The sequence below is a fragment of the Pteropus alecto genome, unplaced genomic scaffold (assembly GCF_000325575.1).
Source record: "Pteropus alecto unplaced genomic scaffold, ASM32557v1 scaffold45, whole genome shotgun sequence".
Classification (NCBI taxonomy): Eukaryota; Metazoa; Chordata; class Mammalia; order Chiroptera; family Pteropodidae; genus Pteropus; species Pteropus alecto.
Window position 1 is genome coordinate 31,819,901 of NW_006442491.1, and position 20,651 is coordinate 31,840,551.

Consider the following 20,651-nt stretch of genomic DNA (forward strand, 5'->3'; position numbering starts at 1 on the left):
ACCAAGTGGTAAGCATTACAGAATTTCCCCTTCTTGTTCCCTTCTTTCCAGTTTTGCTTTTGGCTCCCTGATTTCTGCTGTTGATCCAGTGGCGACTATTGCTATTTTCAATGCACTTCACGTGGACCCAGTGCTCAACATGCTGGTTTTTGGAGAGAGTATTCTCAACGATGCCGTCTCCATTGTCCTGACCAAGTAAGTGTGCTGTCTTCAAGTGACGGAACTAGAGATCCTTATAACAAGGGGACAGATATGTCTGTGCAGCTAAGTGTACAGTTGCTTGTCCTCTGGGTGATTGGTTCACCCACTTCTCCATCTTTCTGTCCTGACCAGCCTTGCTGTGCCCCAGGAATACAGTCAAGGTATGGGGTGGAGAGGAGAGGAGAGTCCGCCTTTTATGACAGCGGTTTTGAGCCCAGCTTCTTACCAGCATCACTTGGGGTGCTGATTAAACATAGCATTCCCAGGCCCCACCCTCACAGCTCTGGGATGAGTCCCAGGAACTTGGGTTTTTAATACGTTCCCCAGACAATGATGGAGCAGCCCTTCGAGGGATCAGTGTTTTGGGCTGCATCACTGCAGACAAAAGCGATAGACGGAGGCCCTACTCTTTCACTTAGGAGCGGTCGCATGTCACCTTCCTTTTCACAGCTGTGAAGTAAGGTCATGACACTAACGGGCGTCCCGCCTTAAGATGCTATTGGGTGAAAGCGTCTTTGGAAACTGCAAATCTTCCTTAGATGTTCATTGGTATCACTGCCCTTGTCGACAGGATCTGAGAAATTAAAAATGAATCATAAAGAGTCAAGAAGTCATTGGGAAAAGGAAACGAATCTAAGATAGTCTCGAATGTGTTTATCTGATGTAAGGCTGTTTCTTTGCACTCTGCACTTTGCGGTGTTCGTTAGCATGTGTGGGCAGGAGACTCAGACAGCTTTGCCAAAAAACAGACGGCACCAACAGTCAGAGCCGTCGGACAGAAGAGCCCGGGACAGCGTATCAGAGACGAGCCAAGAGAATCTTAGGGGTCAGTCAGTGTTCTGTTAGAGAACAGAATTTCTATAATCTGAACACTGATTTGTTTCCTTTGTCGAAAGGTTCCTTGCTAGCATGATACTCTGTGGCAGTTAGCATTTTCTTAAAAGCTTTATTATAGACAACATTTGGGATTCTCACCTTGAAATAAAATGATATTTTATAGTGGACAGAGCCCAGGTTTTAGAGTCAGGCTGACCCGGGTTCAAGTCCTGGCGATGCCACTCATAGCTCTGTGACCCTGGGTCGGTTCTTTTACCTCTCTGAGCCACAGGCATCTCAGCAGTTAAGTGAGGATGATAATGCCTTAGCCTAGGGTCGGACTTGAGGATTGAATAGTTAAGTCTGGTACTACATGAAAAGCATCTGACATCAATTAATGTGAGACTCTTTCCTCTTCTTCTCCTGCCCCGTTATGTTTCACTGTTTGCCCCTTTTTTATCCTACTTTTGTAGGAAGAATTTCCCAAATGCTGCTTAATTGCCAGAAGTGCTCAGCAGACCTAAAGGAAACAAACCTTAAAATATTTTTGTTATTCTAAAAGTAATACATATACTCTTCACATGTAATTTAGAAAACACACGCAAAAAAGAAAGAAAAATTATATGCATTGTTACTACCCAGAGATAATTACAGTTAACAATTAGATAAAAGTATACATGTATTTTATTTAGATAGGCTTATATCCCATATACTGTACTGTAGCTTTTCCATTGAACAGAGTCGATAAAAGAATCTTCCGTAACATCATTTTACTGGTTACCGAGTATTCCTTTCTATGCATTTACTACGACCTGTTTAACCAATTCCCTCTTATTGGCTTTTTCACATTTTTCTTGGCAAAAATTTCTCTAGCTTTATTAGGAAATTATCATACATACTACTATAAGACCTTTAAAAAATCTGATGGCAACATTTTTTTCTTATTTAAGATCTACTCTGAAAGATTCTAAGCTTTCTGGTTTTGACTTTTCTCTCATATCCTGGAGGCATGTATCAAACATTTGTGATAAAGAATTTTGCCCAAATTGGAGGTGACATCATGAGTTATTTTCATACATTAGGAGCTAAATTCAACTGCTATGTCCCTAATTTATTTTGTTTTTAAAATCTGTCAGAAGTAGGACCTTTTCTGAGCTTTTCCAGGTCTTTTTGCCACAGAGAGGCCAACGAATAAGAGATATTTTCTTTTTAAAACGAGAAATGATGGAGTCATTGTAAGTAACCAAAGTTTCTTCTTGGAAAAGTGCTTTTGAAGGCCACGATCACCTCTAATGACCGTTCTCAAAACTGGATCTACGGACCACATGTGTATGTAGTTTTCGGCCTCTACCTCCACCACTCCTGGGACACAGACTCGGGTAGAGCCACTGGCCTGAGCCACGTCCAGCCTTACAGACTCTCCAGATATGCTGCAGACTAGTCATCCACCATCAGCGTTTGGTGCAGGCCCTCTTCATGCCAGACACTGCTCAGAGACTATTGGATTTGACAAACGCAATCCATGGTGGGAGAAATATGCTCACAGAGAAGTGAACACTGTGGTACTAGGGGAAAAGTACTTTAAATTCATGGATTTGAGTTCAGCTTCTCAGATGAGCTGTCTTGGGAGCTGGTAGGCACTTGCAGATGTAAGAGGGATTAGGGAAGAAAGGGGCTCGGTAGACCTGCCTTGTTTTTTGCACTATAGAAGGGGGCTGTTTTCAGCTTTCCTTGGTTACAGGGTAGAATCACGTGGTTTTTTTTAAGGGTATACTTCATAAATGATCGTTTTCAAAGCAATCTGGCACATTTACCTTTGCAACTGAATATAGGAATGATTACCCCTTTTTCATGTTTTCATTTTCATAAGTGCCAGAAAGCTAAGTATCTTCTGTTTCCTCATTAACTTTAAGTTATTTTTAGCTTTGACTTGTTACTATGACAATTCTTAAAATAATTACTGTAAAAGAAAACTTCTGTTCTCTCCAGCTATAGCTTAAGCTCAGAGTCCAGATTCTACTTTCATTTATTTTGAGTTCAGAAACCACTGGCCTCAGCCTTCTCTGCATTTAAAAAAAGCAGTGACACCAGCCGGTGTACCAGCCGAGGCAGCGATATGGGGTAGCGGCTGGACACCATGCCTTGGTCTACAGATCCCTCTGAAAACTGTAGGTGATCTTAGCTTTCAAAAGCACTTGCCCAATAAGCACAGCGCTGGATCCCCAAGGTGGGGTGTTAACCTGCAGTTTTCTAGGAAAGGAGGAGAAAGGGAGAGAATGTGCTTTCCGGTGAGTCTGGAAAACATTTGTGTGCAAAAAGTTAGATTTCTTTTTTTGCCGGACTTCCGAGAACCTTTATTATGTCACATTGTGCTTCGAATTGCCATGAAAGGCTTCCTGAAGTTATCTGACCAAGTTACCCTTTTATCAGAGATTTTCTTGCTTTAAAGTCATACTGATTCATGAACTTAGTCAACGCTGATTAATGAAGCTGAATATTGTTATTGACATGTCTTCGTTTTGTTTACCGACTTAGCAAAAGTTTATTGAGTGTCTTGTGTGCTAGGCTCTGCCTTAGGTCCTAGACATATGGCAGTGAACGGGCAGGCTTGGTCCTCATGAAATGATTCATTAGTTTTCACATGCTGTGGAGAAGTCAATTACCAGGGGAGCCAGTAAATGGGCTGGCCTGTGTGAAGGGGTCAAGGGCAGGTGTCCCTGAGGAAGTGACACTGACGTTGGGCTCTGAGAAACAGACTGGGAAGTTAGCTGGGGCCAGGGAGCAGTGAGAGATGACTTACGAGGAGGAGCCAGTGACAATGGGCCCCACCCTGAATGGGAAGGTGGGATCAAGAGGTATCAGGGGAGAGAAGTCAGGTCATGCTGAGAAGACCAGGCATTCTCCTGAAAAGCAGCAGGAAACTGTGGATGGGTTTCGGTAGGCCAATAACCTGACCAGATGTGCATTTTAACAGGATTATTCAGGCCACTGAAATAATTATTCAGGCCACTGAGAAATGGCTTGGTCCCTAGGAAGACAAGGATGTATATAGAGACAGCAGTTGAGGCCTAAGCTCTGGGACAGAGGATGGTAGGGGAGGGAGGGTGAGAAGTAGGTGGTTTGAGAGATGGTCCGAAGGTAGAATCTGCAGAAAAAATAGGAAAATAACTCCATTTTAATGGTATAATGGTCTTTCCTTCAGGGGTAAAACCAACAACTGAATTTAATGGCTTCTGGTGTTTTCCTTTGTTCTGTTGCAGTGAGAAGAAAGTTCTTTCATTTCTTCCTCCCAGTGCTCCTGATTTCACCCTCTCAGCTGCTACCTAATGGTTTCTTCTTTAGGTGGCTCCATTTTAATCTGACTTCATGCCATAGCCTCAATTTCAGGTTTTATCACAAGATCCGCCCGTATTAGAAACACACCCCGTAACTCCCCCGGGCCTTCGGGATGAAGTACCAGCTCCTTAGCGTGGTTCATCGGAAGCCTTTCACAGGTCCTCTGCTGCTGCCTGCTGCTGTCACCTTACTTCTCTCCACTGTCCTCCCCACCGGCCCCTCCCCCACATTCTGTTCCTGTGCTTTATCCGTACTAACCTGTGGAATTGAACGCCCCCACACTGGGCTCCCTGCCTCTGCACACGCTGTGCCCTCTGCCTAGGGCGCCACCCCTCATTTCTTCACGTGGTTAATTCTTCTTTATCCTGAATCTAAACCCAGCTCACACATCATGGAGGACCTCCTTGCCGCCCACGGATCTGGGTTCGGTGCCCGCCCTGTGTTCTACAGCCCTTTGCCCTGACCCCACGTGGTCGCCAGTTCCCATCTCAGACTGGGGGAGCTCCTCGAGGGCAGAGACTTTGCTCTCATCTCTGAAACTAACACAGTGCCTTAAACAAAGTAGGTGAACAAGTACATGTTTGACTCACTGAATGATGAAATGGAGGAACGAGAGAATAAGCAAGAAGTAAGTTTTGAGTTCTGAGTTAATTTTTAGTAAGTTCGTCTATAACATTTTAACTTCTTTTTGTTTTTCTTCCATTTCCTAGCACAGCTGAAGGTTTAACAAGAAAAAATATGTCAGATGTCAGTGGGTGGCAAACATTTTTACAAGCCCTTGGCTACTTCCTCAAAATGTTCTTTGGCTCAGCCGCGCTCGGCACGCTCACTGGCTTAATCTCGGCATTAATATCCTTTTCACGTGACAAACACGCAGGGCTGAGATTATTCTTAATTACATCCATCTCTAGCCATTTTCTCCAGTTCCTTAAGGGGGCCAATTTTAGTCTGACGTGTTTGCTGGAAGATTTTTATGCTTAATTTTGGTTTGAGGAGCACTTTAAACTCAAGGATTTTTAAATTTAACAAGTAAAATTTAGGATGTCACTTTTCAAAGCTGAAAAAACACATACATTGTTGGATATCAGATCTGATTTCGGCGGCTTCTTAGTTCCCAGAGTACATTCAGATGATTTTCATTTTCCTCTGTCTCACTTTTCACATTCAAAAATTTGGAAGCTATTTTCCTTTGAAAATGTAAAATTGAGAAAATCTGAAAGCATTTATCTGGAAGGACCAGAAAAGAGATTTTCAAAGTGAGCTCCATCTAAGTTATTTGCACTGATTTTCCTGCTTAACAACCCATGAGCTAGCTTTTCCAGCCAGAGACGAAAAGCAGCTTGTTAAGGCCAATGACACCTTCACTGCTGTCAAAAATTCATCATGTCCACAACGGGAAGAGGCACCAGACCGTTTCTGTGCCAGCCTGAGCCTGCGTCTTGGGGAGATGGCCACCTGGCCCTCCTCCATGAGCAGTTTGTTTCACAGATGGCCGGAAAAGCCTCTTTTGCCTGTGACAGGCATGTTTGCCTGCCATCCTCTTGAATTTTCCCTTCAACGCCTTTGTCCAGAAGTCTAAAGGCTCTAGTGAGTTGGTTGGCAGCTTCTCATATTGTACCAATAAACAGAATGGAAAAGAAAACTTTTTCCAGCTCAGTATTTCCCTCTATATTTATCTTTTTCTTCAAAGGGGTAGGGGGAGCGTCTGTCATAATGAAGCCAAGTGAATGGGTGCTGTGAGCTCCAGCACAGACCTGTGAACGATACTTGAACATATAGAAGATTCTCCTTTTATAGGAGCATGACTTTAGAAATCGCGAGGAATAGAGAAAAAGGCCCTTCAATAGGGCGTTGAACCCCAGAGTTCTGGAAACCCCATTAGTTAATCTCATCTGATGTCAGGAGGAGGTGAAGGAGTGACGAGACCCTGGGAGGGACCTGGCAGTTTGGGGTGTCCTCAGTCTGCAGCCCAGCTACGCCCCGCAGCCCTGGCACACTGCCAGCCTCCAGGTCAGCATTTGTAAATAGGCTGACTTAAGTTGATTTTAATTTGCCCTTGCTATTTGTCTCAGGAATTTACATTTCTTAATTTTGTCCGATTCTCTTTCTGAAAACAACAATCTCCCCGCAAAGAAAAAAAAATCCGCAATGACAGATTTTCCCTTGTTACCTTGGGATGTTCCAAAGTCTTTTGTATCCATTGTTCGCATTATGTATTTGGGAGGCCACAGTTTTGTGACTTCTCTAGATCTCCCTTCAACTGTCCCTTGCTTCTTTTTCCTTGACTACTGTCATTTACGTGCTAAAGCATATCGACTTGAGGAAAACGCCTTCCTTGGAGTTCGGCATGATGATCATTTTTGCTTATCTTCCTTATGGGCTCGCAGAAGGAATCTCACTCTCTGGTAAGCGAACAAGAGTGGAAATGCTGGGGTGATGGTGCGTTGTCCCGCCTCCTGAGAGGTTATGTCACTGGGTCACTTTCAGTCACAGGAGACGGTCACAACTCAGAAGAGCTCAAGCAGTAAAGGGAGTCTGCTGGCTGTCTAGGGATGCATCTGGATTTATTTCTCTTTACTGACCGTCCTGTAGCTCTTCCTCTGTTGCTTCTTTCCCAGAACAAGGCCTCTGAAGGGCCTGCTGTCAAAGGGCGGTTAGTCCTCTGCCTGGGCCCTGGGCCCCGGCACCCACGGAGTTGCGTTTTATCATATACGTGATAGAATGTCATAGACTTGAAATCATGCAGCATGTAGTCTTCTGTGTCTCATTGCTGTTAGTTATCAACGTTCTTGAGAGACATCTGTGTTTTTGCATGGATCAGTCATTTACACATGCTTACTGTGCCACATTTTATCCATTCGCTATTTGAAGAACATTCGGGTTTTTTCAGATTTCAGCTATGAATATTTGTGCATAGTTTCATTTATCTTGGATAAATGCCTAGGAGCGAGGTTGCTGGGTCATATGGTAAGTATATATTTTACTTTATTAGACACTGCCAAGTGGTCTTCAAAGTGACCGGACCATTTTGCATCCCCACCAGAATGTACGAGCAAATTCCAGCTGCTTCACAGGCTCACTAACACTTCTTAGTTTTAAAAAGTGTAGCCATTCTGATAGGTGTGTGGCAATTTGATCTTCATGTGCCTTGGTGTGGTCCTCTCTATATGCTGCTTGGGGTTTGTTGAGCTTCTTGGGTTTAAAGCTTATGTGAGTTTATATCTTTCATCAAATTTGGTAAATTTTTACCCATCTCTTTAAATGTTTTTTTCTGTTCTCCCCTCTCCTCTCCTTTTGGGATTCTAATGACTTAAATTATGATAGACAGTATGCTGTCATCCCATAATACCTCTTGCCTTTTTTTCTAGTTGTTTTTTCTCTCTATGCTTTATTTTGGCTAGTTTCTATTGCTGTGTCTTCACATTCACTGATATTGTCATCTGTCATGATCAATGTCCCGAATCCCATCCAGTGTGTGTTTCATTTTAGGTGATGTATTATCCATCTATAGACGTTCCCTTTGGGTTATTTTTATATCTCCCGTCCCTCCTCCCGTGTCCACGATTGTCTCTGCCTCCTGAAGCATATGGAGCACATTTGTAACTGCTGTTTTAATGCCCTTGTTTCCTAATTTCATCATCTCTGTCAATTCTAGGTCTGTTTCTGTCCATTAATTTTCTATTCATGAGTCATAAATCCCTGCTATTTGCTTGCCTATTACTTTCTGATTGGATGCCAGTCACTGTGAACTGGATTGTGTTGTAGAGTACTGGATTTTATGGTATTCTTCGTAGAGTTCTGGATTTTCTTCTGCCTGTATCTGAGTTTCCTGGAGTCAGTCTAATCCTTCTGAGGTTTACTTTTCAACTTTGTCAGGGCAGGACTAGAGTAGCACTAAGAACTCATGCGCTTCCTTCCCTCTGAGGACTTCGCCTCCCGTCCCGTGCATTATGAGGTCACGCCGTTCTGGCTGCAGGTATGCAGACTGTTCCCGGCCTTGTGTTCGCTTCAGGAATTGCTCAACCTCGTCCTTTCCAGCGGCTCTTTCCCCAGCCTCCTGGATTCTCACCCCATGTGTGTACAGATTGGTATCGGTCCAGGATTCAGGGGGACTTGACAGTAGCTCTCCGGAGCTCGCTTCCCGTGCAGCTCCTCCTCTCTGGTGTCCTAGCTGCTTTGGCTTCCCCTGGCTCTCATCTGTCCCCTCTTCTCAGCAAGACTTGATTTAGGGTTCCCTTTCTGGAGACTCAGCTGGGAACTGCATCCAAGCAGTAAGCTGGAGTGGGGCCCGGAGCAGGAGTGGTCACTTTGCTTGTTCCCCTTCTATCAAGAGTCACCATCCTCCCCTGCCTCGATCCCAGTACCAAAGGACAGTTTTGGTTCATATCTTTTATCAGGTTTTCTAGTTGTTTATGACAGGAAGGCAGTTTGCGTAGCAGTTATTTCTTCATGGGCAAAGTGGAAGTCCCTGGTGGTTTTTAATGACTCCGTTGAACAGGATTTTTCCCATAGATCACTTTCTAGAATCTCGCATGGGTACTCTGTGAGTGGATCTTGCCAAGGAGGAAGCAGAGACGACTCTGGCCGTTTTCACTGGAAGACTCTTGGTGAACATCAGGGGTTTTTTTTGCTTTTAATCCCAAGCCAGTTCTTTTGGATAATATCATCCCAATCTTTGCCATCAAGTTTCCTCTTATCTTTCCAGAATTTTGGCACTTACATAAACATTACCTGTGAGTCATTTGGCTCTAGCCTAGCTATTTTTACTTCTGTTTTTCTAAATTGTTCCCCACCCCTTTGAGCTGAACACTGAGTACCTGGTGGCAGAGCTATATTTTATACATCCATTTGGAATTTGCGATGAAAACAAGGGAGTATTTTGCTTGTCTCTTCTTCAGAGAGGCAGTGTTTTTTATTTGTAAGGGTTTCGTTTCCTTAGAGACCTCTGCTGTTCGTGCAGTAAGGCCAAAGACAGCACATGCCAGCCAAAAACACACGATCCACCTCTGGGTGATGGGCTCGGCCCTGCCCACTCTTTGCCTTTGGGATAGCTGTCACGCGGGGCTTTTAGAGAAGTGTGGGACAGCCGTGATGTGTCATGAAGACCCTCCCAATCCCGCTGTCAGAGTATAAACCGGAAAGATGATGTTTTGCTCTCTCCTCCTTCCCTTTTGTGCTCCACTTTTCCTGATTGTCTCAAAAGACTGACAGTGAGTGGTTTCCATAACCACCAGCCGGACGTTCTCTCTGTAGCAATCACTGACCTAAATCACACGTTTAAAACACAGTGGTTAAGGACGCCGGATAGACCTGGGTTTGAATCCCAGCTCCACCTCTCATTAGCTGTGAAACCTCAGACAGCAGACTTAACCACTCTGAGTGTCAGTTCCTCATATAATGAAAGTGCCACCCTTTTATTATGTGAGGATTAAAGGGAACAATGCAAGTAAGAGTCCTGACGGAGGCATCGATGTGTATTACTTGGTCTGGTTCCCCTTTTTGCCCCAACATGATAAATTAATAAAACCCCTTTCACTCACAAAGAATCCTGGTTTCAACAGCAGGTTAAATAATCTCCCTAATTATTACTCAGAAGTATTAGCTGTTCTCAGAATCTTTGTTCTAATTCATTTGATGTTAACTATTTCTATTGTTCATTCAAGTTGGTTTTGAGGGCTCCTTTGCTCTCTGGCTCTAGAGTCAAAGGTAGATAGACCAGCCCCTCCCCCCGCCCACTCCCATCCCCACCGCCCCTGCCAGTTGAGCCAACTCCGGGCTGGCTGAGGGAGGGGGATTGGCACAGAGCAACTCTATCAAGGTGGGTCACAGAGGATGGAATTTTCTAGGGTTGAAGGATGAGTCTGCAAGATTGATGAGGACATAACACTTTCTGTAAAGTGTTGGGGACATGTCAGCCAAAGATAGAATGCATCATATGTGCAGCACTCAAATGCACAGGTGTATATCTAAGGAATTCCTTTGCAGCACTTCCTGGGAGAGAAAAACTAGATGTTCATCAGTAATGGGAAAGATTAAGCTAGTTTGGGTCTGTTCTCACTATGGGATACTTTGCAGCCGCTTAAAAAATGAATTTGACCTATTTGTACTACCATGGGAAGAACTCCAAGATGTTTTGTTAAATTTTAAGTAAGAAAGTTGGAAAACCACTCATTTATCCAGTCAGTAAATATTTATAAATGCCCACCCACCCTGTGCCAAGAACTGTCCTTGGTGTTGGAGCTGTTCCTGCAGAAGACAATAAGCAAGTAGGGAAACGTTCCATAATCTCAGGTAGTGAGAAGCGAAATGAAGTGTAATAAAGCGAAGTGATAGAGAGTGGCATAGGGGTGGCAGCGTCAGGAGATGGGGGGTCAGAAGGTCTCCCCAATGAGGCGGCACCAGAGCTCAGACTGTGTGGTGAGTAGGAGCCAGCTGGGGGAGGGTCTGAGGAAGGGGGGATAGGCAGTGGGAACAGCAGGCGCTCAGGGTCCCAGATAGGCATGAGGGAGCCTGGCACACCCCAGGAGAGCAGGAAGTCCGTGTGGCTGGGTCAGAGGGGCAAGGACCCATCCCGCAGGGTTCCGTGGGCCTGGGAAGGAGCTGGGATTCTGTTATGTGTGCCAAGGCAAGTGTGGGAGGCCTCTTAAAAACTCGCTGTGCTGGTAACACATGCCATATACCTAATACGATCCTGTTTAAAGATAGATAAACTTTATAATGGCATAGTGAAAGAACTGGCAATTTGCATATTGCACTATTAATAATAGTTACCCCTGGGTAGGCGGCGGGAAAGGGGACTCTTGTTTAATTCTGTACCTGTGTGAGTCTGGATGCTTTATAGCAAAACATGTTTATCCTCAGGTAATTAACAGAGAAAAGTGACTCAGCCTTCAAGAAGTACATTATATTTTACCCACAGTAAGATACAATACAGTGGGAATTGTACCATGACACCCTTTACATGTCTGCCTTTTGGGCTTGAATCCCTTTACTCTGTTCCTTTATTACATTTAAAACCATTTAACTGAGACTAGAAATGGATTTTCTCCTTCCCTCTCTTCTTCCTTTCTTCCTTCCAAGAGGCTGACCATTTTATCTGCTTCCTTAAGTGATTTTTTTCTCCTAAAAGAAGTAAATGTGGCAAGAATTCTTCCTTGCAGGGCCTTTTTGTCTCTGGAAGTGAGGCCATTTGTACCATTTACCCCGTTAGTGTTTTCACAGCCTGCGCAGGTGGCAGCTGATGGACGAGAGTGGTCTGGGTGGAGAAGTCACCGCTGCCTAGGGAGGGCACGTAGGGTGACACTTGAGCTGTCCCTTGGGCTTTTGCACCCACTGCTGACCTTGATTCTCTCCTTTAGCCCCCAGAACTCTAGAGATCCCCGGACCCCAGACTAGCGAGGGATAAAGATGGTTGGTGATTGGCTCTTCACTCTTGCATTGACCAGAGGCCCATCTTCATCTGATCTAAATTCAGTCCCCTGATGGGGCTTATTTATCTATACAAAAACTTTTAAACATTTGAATCAGTTTCCGTCATTAAAAGTTAGGAAATTTCCCATAAGAAGCAGATATCTGGCATCTCTCAGAACACCAGAACGAAGACTGGTCAGCCCGAGGCCCCAGGCACAGGGCTGATGGCAGCCCTTCGTAGATGGGCTTGTGCCTTCTTCACCGACATGCTGCCCACTGACTTAACGTTTTTATTGTTGTTTTCTGGCCCCTGAGGGGTTTGAGTTTCCTACCCCTGGCCAAATGTACTTGACTAAACTGGCCTCCCAAAGTCCGCCTGCACTGAGCCTGCCTCCTTGGTGAAGAGCCTGGGGGCAGGGCAGCTCCCTGGGGGCCTGGCAGTGGGCTCTGCTTTTTCACTGAGGGAACTTCCATATTCCCCTGTCATCTGACTTCCCAGAGCCTCTGGCTTTCTGGAGCGGTTATTTAGTGTCAGGACTCTTACTGGGCTGTGATGGCCTGTCTCTGTGGACAGACCAATGACATGGGTGGAAAACCATTCGCGTCACAACTTAAATGTGCCTCGAGCTCTTCTGGGGTGCCTCTTACTTCAAGGTAAGAGCTCCAAAGCCAGCTTTGCCAGAGAATCGATAACCCTTCTCAAAGCAGGCTGCTGAAACAAAGCCCTTTGAAAGCCCAGAAGCCAGCAACGTTTAGCATTGGCCTGCAGTGCTAAGGATCAAGTCCATGGAAACGGAAGTGTGTCGTCCGTCCATGCCCTCCTCTCCTTCCCAGTCTCGATTGACTGCCAGACCCAGGCTCTGGTCTGTCCCCTGCTGTTTCGCATTACTTTGTCTTCTAATGGCGGGGTCAGGAGGGGTCAGCTCTCCAGGTGGCCGGCCACCTGCAGAACTACTGAGAGAACCACCAGAAGTTTTGTTGTCATGGAGTTTTGTCCAGCAGAGCAGTGGCTCAGAGCCGATCTTGAGTTTCAGCCTTCTTGGTAGTCTCCAGTAGCAAGTAAAGTCTCCTGCTCACTCCCTCCCCTCCTCCCATCTTGTCAGGTGTGGCTTGGGGGCAGCATTGCTGGAATGTCCCTGTCTAGCCTCCTTTTTAGGGAAAAATCAAAGAGCAAAGGAATTTGTTATTTCCTAAGAGGGCTAGAAGATAAAACGTCGCAGCTTATTGGGCAACACAGAGAGGAGGGTTTCCCCATATCTTCTGTGGGGCATGGTTTATGGAGCAAACTTAGCAGTTGAAATGTCTCTAGACATAGATACAATTCTATGATTTTCATCCTTTTATAAATGGAAAGTTGGCCAGTAATCCCTGCTTATACAATGTGGCAGAAGAAAGTTAAAATTTCGCTTATGGAGTTTGACTCGCAGTTCGTATATTTTGGTAGCTTATTCGATGACTTTGTGAAGGTCTCAGCTTTCTTACATGAGAGACCCTGGACAGGGAGACGCTGAGAGGAAGCTGACGTGAAGTGTTTCAGGAGTGGCAATGGCAGTGGACAAACGTCGAGACTCAAATCCTTAGTAAACTATGAAAGTTGTAGACTCACAGAGAGCTTTAAAGAAAAGGCATTACCTTTTTCAATAACACGTCTCTTTATATTATAGGAATAATTCGTGATGATTATAGGAAAATTCAAAATTAAGGAAAAGTATAAAAAAGGAAATCAAAATCTGTCCAGATTTCCATACCCAGATTCTTACGCTCCCTTTCTGCCCCAAGAATGGCTCATCTGTCCCCCCCCTTATATCTATGGATGACAGTGACAGCCAAAAATCCTTAGTAAACTATGAAAGTTGTAGACTCACAGAGAGCTTTAAAGAAAAGGCATTACCTTTTTCAATAACACGTCTCTTTATATTATAGGAATAATTCGTGATGATTATAGGAAAATTCAAAATTAAGGAAAAGTATAAAAAAGGAAATCAAAATCTGTCCAGATTTCCATACCCAGATTCTTACGCTCCCTTTCTGCCCCAAGAATGGCTCATCTGTCCCCCCCCCTTATATCTATGGATGACAGTGACAGCCCACACCTGTCCTGTGATGAGCACTTCCCATGGCTTATCTTCATTACCCTCCTAATAGTTCTGTGAGTGAGTGCTTTCAGTTCCACTGTACAGAGGAGAAAACTAAGGCTGGGGAGGAAACCTGGCCCAAGGTCAGCCAGCTGGGATTGAAGCTGCCAGAGAGAAGCGGCCCTCAGATATTGTTTTCTCTTTTTTCTTTTCCTTTTTGTTAAAACACCAAATACTGTAGGCTCCAGGGACTTGTAAGAAGCGTGAGAGATTATGTGTGTATCATGCGTCAGGTGCCTTTCTGCTCTGTTCATACCTGGGTGCTTCGCCCCTTTGTCCCTTTCCAGGTATCATGGCCATCCTGTTCTCAGGCATCGTGATGTCCCACTACACGCACCACAACCTGTCCCCGGTCACCCAGATCCTCATGCAGCAAACCCTCCGGACCGTGGCCTTCTTGTGCGGTGAGTTCTGCCTCTGTGTCCTGCGCAGGCCGACCCAGAGCCAGCCTTTCTTCTTCCCGTTTGAGGAGTCCGAGATTTCCTTGGCCCAGAGGCAGCAGGATCCCTCAGAGCCAGATACCGCACTCCTTATATTTTGTTTGTTCCTCTGTCTTTCAAATCCCACAAAGCAAACCCAACAAATTCCATAAATACCTAACAAATGGAGCATTTGACGCCTACGATTTTAAAACCAAAAATAATGAGAACTACTTATTATGAACATTTAAGACTCATGCATTTCAATGTATTGAAGTGACATTTCCAAAAGTGTATTCCTTGGAACTAATATTGATGAGCGTTGGGTGAACAAAGACTCTGCAGTGAAAAAAAGAGTTTGGGAAATCCCGGGTAAATAAAGTTCAGCAAGTTCCGGAACTGCGAGACTTTTCAGCTGATGTACGTTGTGAATTTCTGAGAGAGGAATATGGTTATAGAGTTTCCCAGACTTGTCCACAGGATCTTCTGTTTACAAAAGCACCCCAAAGGACGTAATCTGGGGAGATTCTGCCTTAGAGGTGTTTGAACTGGGGCGAACCAGGGTGACCGTTTCTTTTAAGCAATTTCAGTTTGGGCCCTTGTTCCTCCCACACTCAGTTCACATTCCTCCCCCCTGGTTTATACCTGTCCTTTTGCACAGGTCCCCCAAGTATCTGTGCCGTCGCTGTCCTCATCAGCACCGCCCCTGGCGTTTTAGTGGAGCTCGCCTCCTGGCAAAGCTCTAGTTCCGTGCGGCCATGTGCTCTGAGGCAGGGGCAGGCCGCACGGAGACTTCATTCCACGGATGAGGAGGCTCGGGTGCCGAGACGTCAGATGACTTGCCCACATTGTCCCGGCTCAGAAGTGAGTCTAGAAGCCACGTCTGTCTCTTTCTGGTCCAGTGGGTATCTTGTCCATAGCACCCCTCTCAGAAAGTCATGGCTAAAGACTCTGACCTGACTCTCACAAGTAAATGAATATAAAGCAAAATGTCATCAATTCTAAGCAAATCAAAGCAAAATTCTATTTTGTACCCATGAGATCGGTAAATTTTAGGTTTGATATTACCCACTTCTGGCATGAGTATACAGAGAACAAGTCCTGCTGATGGGTGTGTACATCGATGCCATCTTTTTTGGAGAGTCATTCATAGCATCTGTCTGAATTTAAAAAGTACATGCTCCTTGATCCACAATTCTGCCATCAGGAATTTTGCCTGTGTATGCGGACATTTGTTGTAGTTTGTAATATCAGAAATAGAGTCTAAATAACCATTGACAGAGGATTTATTAAATTAACTGTGACATACCCATATAATAGAATTTATGCTGCCAGAGAAAAGCATAATACAGATCTGAACATGTTCTAAATGAGCTGTTTTGGAAAGATCACAAAAATATTTATTGGGTCAGAAAAAAATTCAAGGAGAAGGGTGAGTCTACTGTCCCGCTTGTAGACTTGTTTTAAAAGGATATACATTTGAAGAAGAAACATGACCAAAATGTTTTAAAACAGCCTCACTGTTTTATGATGTTCAGCTGTTTTAAAATATAGTCTTTGTCTCCCTAGCTATTAGGCCCCTTCTGGAGGACGTCCCAGTTTCAGCAGGGAGCCTCGGACTAGAAATGTGTGCGGTGCTTTTCCTTAGGATACACAAGCCACTGCTTGTACAACGAGCATAAATGTCGGACTCTTATTGACTCATGGAGCAGAGCCAAAAGTTGGAAATGTGTCTCTTCCTGCAAATCCTGCAGGGTGTAAGGCGTCTTCTAAACCCCTGGCTGTATTAATTAAAAATGTGAAGTCAATCATTTTGGCTTTGTCCGCTCTGGCAAGGAAGTCAACAAAGGGCCCTTTCACGTTAGTCATGTGGCGTCTGAATTTTTGCCACTTTGCCACCGTTGGGATCCTTGCTAATCACAGTGTTCAGCAAATGGACTGATTCGTATATTTATCATCTTCCCTGGGTGGGAGAGTATTTATTTGCATGACTGTTTGACAGTTGACTCATTAAATTAGGAGATTCTGAATAGCAAGCACATGTTGCTTGTGTGATAGAAAAGAATAGTTCAAGTTCAAGTTTCACCAAGGTATTGATTGCAGGATTTTCCAGCATACAAGCAAAATGTTATATTGGATTCTGACTTGCTTGTGAATATTTGCTTGCTTAACAGCTTTGTACTTGCTGGAAAAAAAAATCGTTGAAGCTGAATAATTCATTCTTTGGTTTGTTTCAGAAACATGTGTGTTTGCATTTCTTGGCCTGTCCATTTTTAGTTTCCCTCACAAGTTTGAAATTTCCTTTGTCATCTGGTGCATAGTAAGTATTTTCCTTGCTTTTTTTATTTAATTACTTACTCATAGATTAGTAACCACATGTTCTGGATTTATTTGTTGATAGCCACATAGACTCTCCTGTTTAAAGTTTCTTTTGTTAAAAAAAATCACAAACGTACAATAAAGGGAAAAATAAATCAATATTCCTAGAAAAGGATTTTTGCTTCTTTTTACATCTTAAATGGCCTTGAATGTTAAGGTCTTCTTTTAAAAGTACAAATTCATGTGTTTTTGTGTTAGGTGGTAAAAGCATATTTCAGAATTAACTATGTAATTGAGCATAACCATGTAAAAACGTTATTCATGGATAAAAGAAAATATGTGAAGAAAATAGACCAAATGTTCCCAGTGCTTGCAGAACTAGAGATGATTTCTTTCCTGTTTTCTGGATAATTTCTAATGCACATTCTTCTTGCTGTTTTCTTCCGCTGTGTCCATTCATAAGCCTGACCTTGTACGCTTGTTTAGAGTAGAGATTACAGGGCCCTTAGCTCCCTTGGAGACTTATCCAGGGGAATAAATCATCCCAGGTGATTCTTACCATCAAGAAGGTTTGGGGAAATGTAATTGGACTGGTGGCGACAGTAGGAGACAGGTGAAAATATACCTCTAAAAGAGGAAAACAGGAGTTCAATTATTTGCAGTAGAATCAAATCCTTTTGGGGAATGAAGTGGGGAAAAAAATAAATGGTTAGCATTTAAGAGAAAGGTCCAGCTCCTAACAGTTTGGGCATTTGGCCTGGTGTTTCCAGGCAACTTGTCTGTGTTCCTCCTATGTCCTTGTCCCTCGGTGTGAGCTCATCTCCTGTTGGCCCTCCTCCTGATTCATAGTCCAGTCCCTAATCTGATCTGTTTGTTGTCTTTTTAGAGCCTATGTTACCTTAAGACACTTAAGAAATACACCTTATTATTGTTGAATGATTATAATTCATTGTCAATTAACTATTATTACCAACTCCACGTAATAAACACAGCTGTTGAGTGAGAGGCAAACTTTTTTTTAAAGCACAGTCGTCTACCATGTGCCAACCAATGAAGCCTATCTGTTTGGCATATGTGGAACCCGGGGCACGGAGAAGATAAGGAAACCTAAGGAAAAAGATGTTTCTCCTTGCAATCTGGGTGCTTCCACCTCTCGGTCAACAAGAGCGAGTCGCTTTGTCACTGTTATCTGTCCTCCAAAACGAGGACAGCAGCAAGCCTTTTCAGAATGTAGTCTTTAGTGCGGTCAAACCTGAAATGCAAGTGTAGGAATGGAAGGTTGGATTCCAGGGCGTCACACAGGGAGGCGACCGTCTCACCATGGGTTGGGAGGAAAAGGAAAATGAGAGCATGCTCTGGAGTGGTGACTTTTTTCCCCCTGAGCACATACGCTGGCCCGGCCTGCGCCCTGCAGATGGATGACCTCAGTCTGGCTCATTAGTCAAGAGCATGGCCTTTGGGGACTGAACCAGGTTTGAGACTTGGCTCTACTGCTTCCTGCCTGGTCAACTCGGACCAGTTACTTAACCTCTCTATGTCTCCATTTCCTTGTCTCTAAAATGGAGACAATAATTCCTACTTCATAAAACCAGTGCAGGAGTCTGAATCTAACTAGATAACGCATATAAAATGCTTAGCGCATTGTCTGGCATATAAATGTTAGACGACTGGGAGCCATTATTAACTTGATTATCCAGGGCGCACGGTCCAAAGCACACTCAATTTGTGCTGGTTAAAAGGATAAACTTAGAGCCTACAGAATGTGCGAGTGTATATTATCCTTTTCAAGTTAGTTCTGGTGAGAAGATTAAAAAGTGAAAGTAAATTAATAAGTAGTTCTAAGTATCCACTCAGATAAGATTTAAACTTTACATAAAGCTGTATTTTAAGACCGACGTACCTCTGGAGATGGTTAGGAACCAAAATCCATGGCAAGCAACTGGCTAGGCAGATGCACTTGACCTTTAGAACCTACCTACGCATTCCTTTTGCTCAGGAGCAGCGCATTCCTTCCTTTCCCTGAGGAGTGGGGCCCCCGCAGGAGAGTCAGGAACACCTTGTCTGTCCCTCCAGAGCTAGCCCATTGAGAATTAGCACAGGCATGCCCCACAGTGGAGCACCTTTGGAGCTAGATTGCCCTTAAATTAATCTCCAGGTACCTCTGCATGGCCTCTTGGCATTTGGTTTTGTTCTGCTGTCGTTACTAAAGCCATCGCCAATACCTTGTGAGGCCTCTCTGACCACTGAGACGTGAGGTGCAAAGCTGTATCCTTTCCCAGACTCATACAAACCAGGCAACGAGGGCAACACACCCCGCTGGGTTTCTGACCAGAATTGTTTTTCGTGCCTTTATAACCAAGGGGAACGCTGTGTTTATAAAGGGTGTGTTGCAAGGCCTGTGTGAGCCTCCACGAGCTCCAGCCTGAAGAACCAGAGATTTCATCTGAGACTTGGTTTGTTGCTATTAACAGGTGCTCGTACTGTTTGGCAGAGCGGTGAACATCTTCCCTCTTTCCTACCTCCTGAATTTCTTCCGTGATCATAAAATCACACCGAAGATGATGTTCATCATGTGGTTTAGTGGTAAGTTTAATCTTGAAGGAACAAGCAAGGAACAATCCCTCTTACAAAGGCACAATACACTGTGCAGTGAGGGCATGTAGCTAGATAGAGCATTTCGAAAACGAGTGTGCCTCATAAGCCGAAAATAACCCAGGCTCCCATGTAACAGGCACCTCCTGTAATCCAGGCCCTGGGCAAAGCCCTTAATAGACAGTACAGCTTGCCAGCTGTGAAATGGGAAGTGTGTGTCTTCTGCTCTACAGAGGAGGACACTAGGCTCAAGGACAAAGCACTTGCTTGGGATCACATGACCATAGAAGGCAGAGCCAGGGGCGCCCTCCTTCCATCTGACTTCCGTCTGATGGACAGGACAGCCCAGGGCAAGAAGTGTGCTTTCTAGGCTGAAATAAGTCGCTCAAAAGAAAGAAAAAGTTTAAACTTTTTGTACTATAGGCTAGATTTGGATACTTTTTTCCCGTTTAATCACTAAGTTCTGATAGTTTATTTGAACATTTCAGTTGCTGTTTAATCATATTCCTCTACTTTTTAAAGGATGGAAATGATTTCATTAACCTTTGGCTTCTAAAGAACTGGATCCCTAGGCATCTTTACATTTATTTTTGAGCAATACATCCAGATCTTTGTGCTTTCTTATTTAAATATTATAATTAAAATGTTTCCATGTGGATTGGGCTTTAGCAACATGCTTTATAAGTTATTTCCTATCCAACAGCATATCTATAAATTTCTCAGATTTCTCTTCTTTTTCCAAAGGCCTTGTTTAAAATATATACGTATATACATGTGTGTGAGATAAGTATGTGTGTGTGTGTATGTATGCATAGTGAGAGAAAATTTCTCAATCTCTTTTGCCAGTGAGGAAAAAAAATTGTGAAGTAGTTGATCCAAGGTCTTGAAAATCTTAAAGAAAATCTAGGAAACACATCAGATATTATATAAAGTTATGTGAGACTTTTGGGGAGAGGGGAATAAGAGACCTCTATGGGGTGTTGGGGGGTGTTGGGGGAGCACATTTCCAACAGCGAGGGCTGTTGGCGCCAGGCATTCTGTCCCAGGCCATCCCGCGCCCTCTCTCCACTGAGCTCCACCCTCTTCCCTGGTTCTTCAACCTCTGTCTCCACCGGCTCCTCTCACCATCATTTAAACAGTTGAAGATTCTCCTCTTCCCCAGCGCAAAACCAACAGCTTCAACCAAAGCCCCTCCCCCACGTCCTCTCCAGCTGCTTCCCCATCTCATCCCACCGTGGCCAGCTCCCTTTGAGTGGGCTGTCCTCTCCCATTTTCTCCACTTCCTCGCCTCCTGGCCATTGGGCCGCACTCGGCCTTGTCCTGGTCACCCCCTCGGCTTGGGCTCCTTCCTCCCACCGACCTGCCTTCTTACTGGAGACCATCCTCCCCAATTCCCTTGGCTTCTTGGTGGTGCATCTGGTCT

General features: G+C 44.3%; 1 protein-coding gene across 1 annotated transcript in view; it reads left to right on the forward strand.

The window, feature by feature from the left end:
- Nucleotides 1–20,651, forward strand: part of SLC9A8 (solute carrier family 9 member A8) — a 61,853-nt gene that overhangs the window by 32,807 nt on the left and 8,395 nt on the right. Inside the window, exons 8-13 of the mRNA XM_006921904.3 lie at nucleotides 52–195; nucleotides 5,064–5,202; nucleotides 6,653–6,758; nucleotides 14,186–14,302; nucleotides 16,555–16,637; nucleotides 19,108–19,219. Coding sequence (XP_006921966.1) covers nucleotides 52–195; nucleotides 5,064–5,202; nucleotides 6,653–6,758; nucleotides 14,186–14,302; nucleotides 16,555–16,637; nucleotides 19,108–19,219 — 701 coding nt within the window. The remainder of the gene's footprint in view (nucleotides 1–51; nucleotides 196–5,063; nucleotides 5,203–6,652; nucleotides 6,759–14,185; nucleotides 14,303–16,554; nucleotides 16,638–19,107; nucleotides 19,220–20,651) is intronic.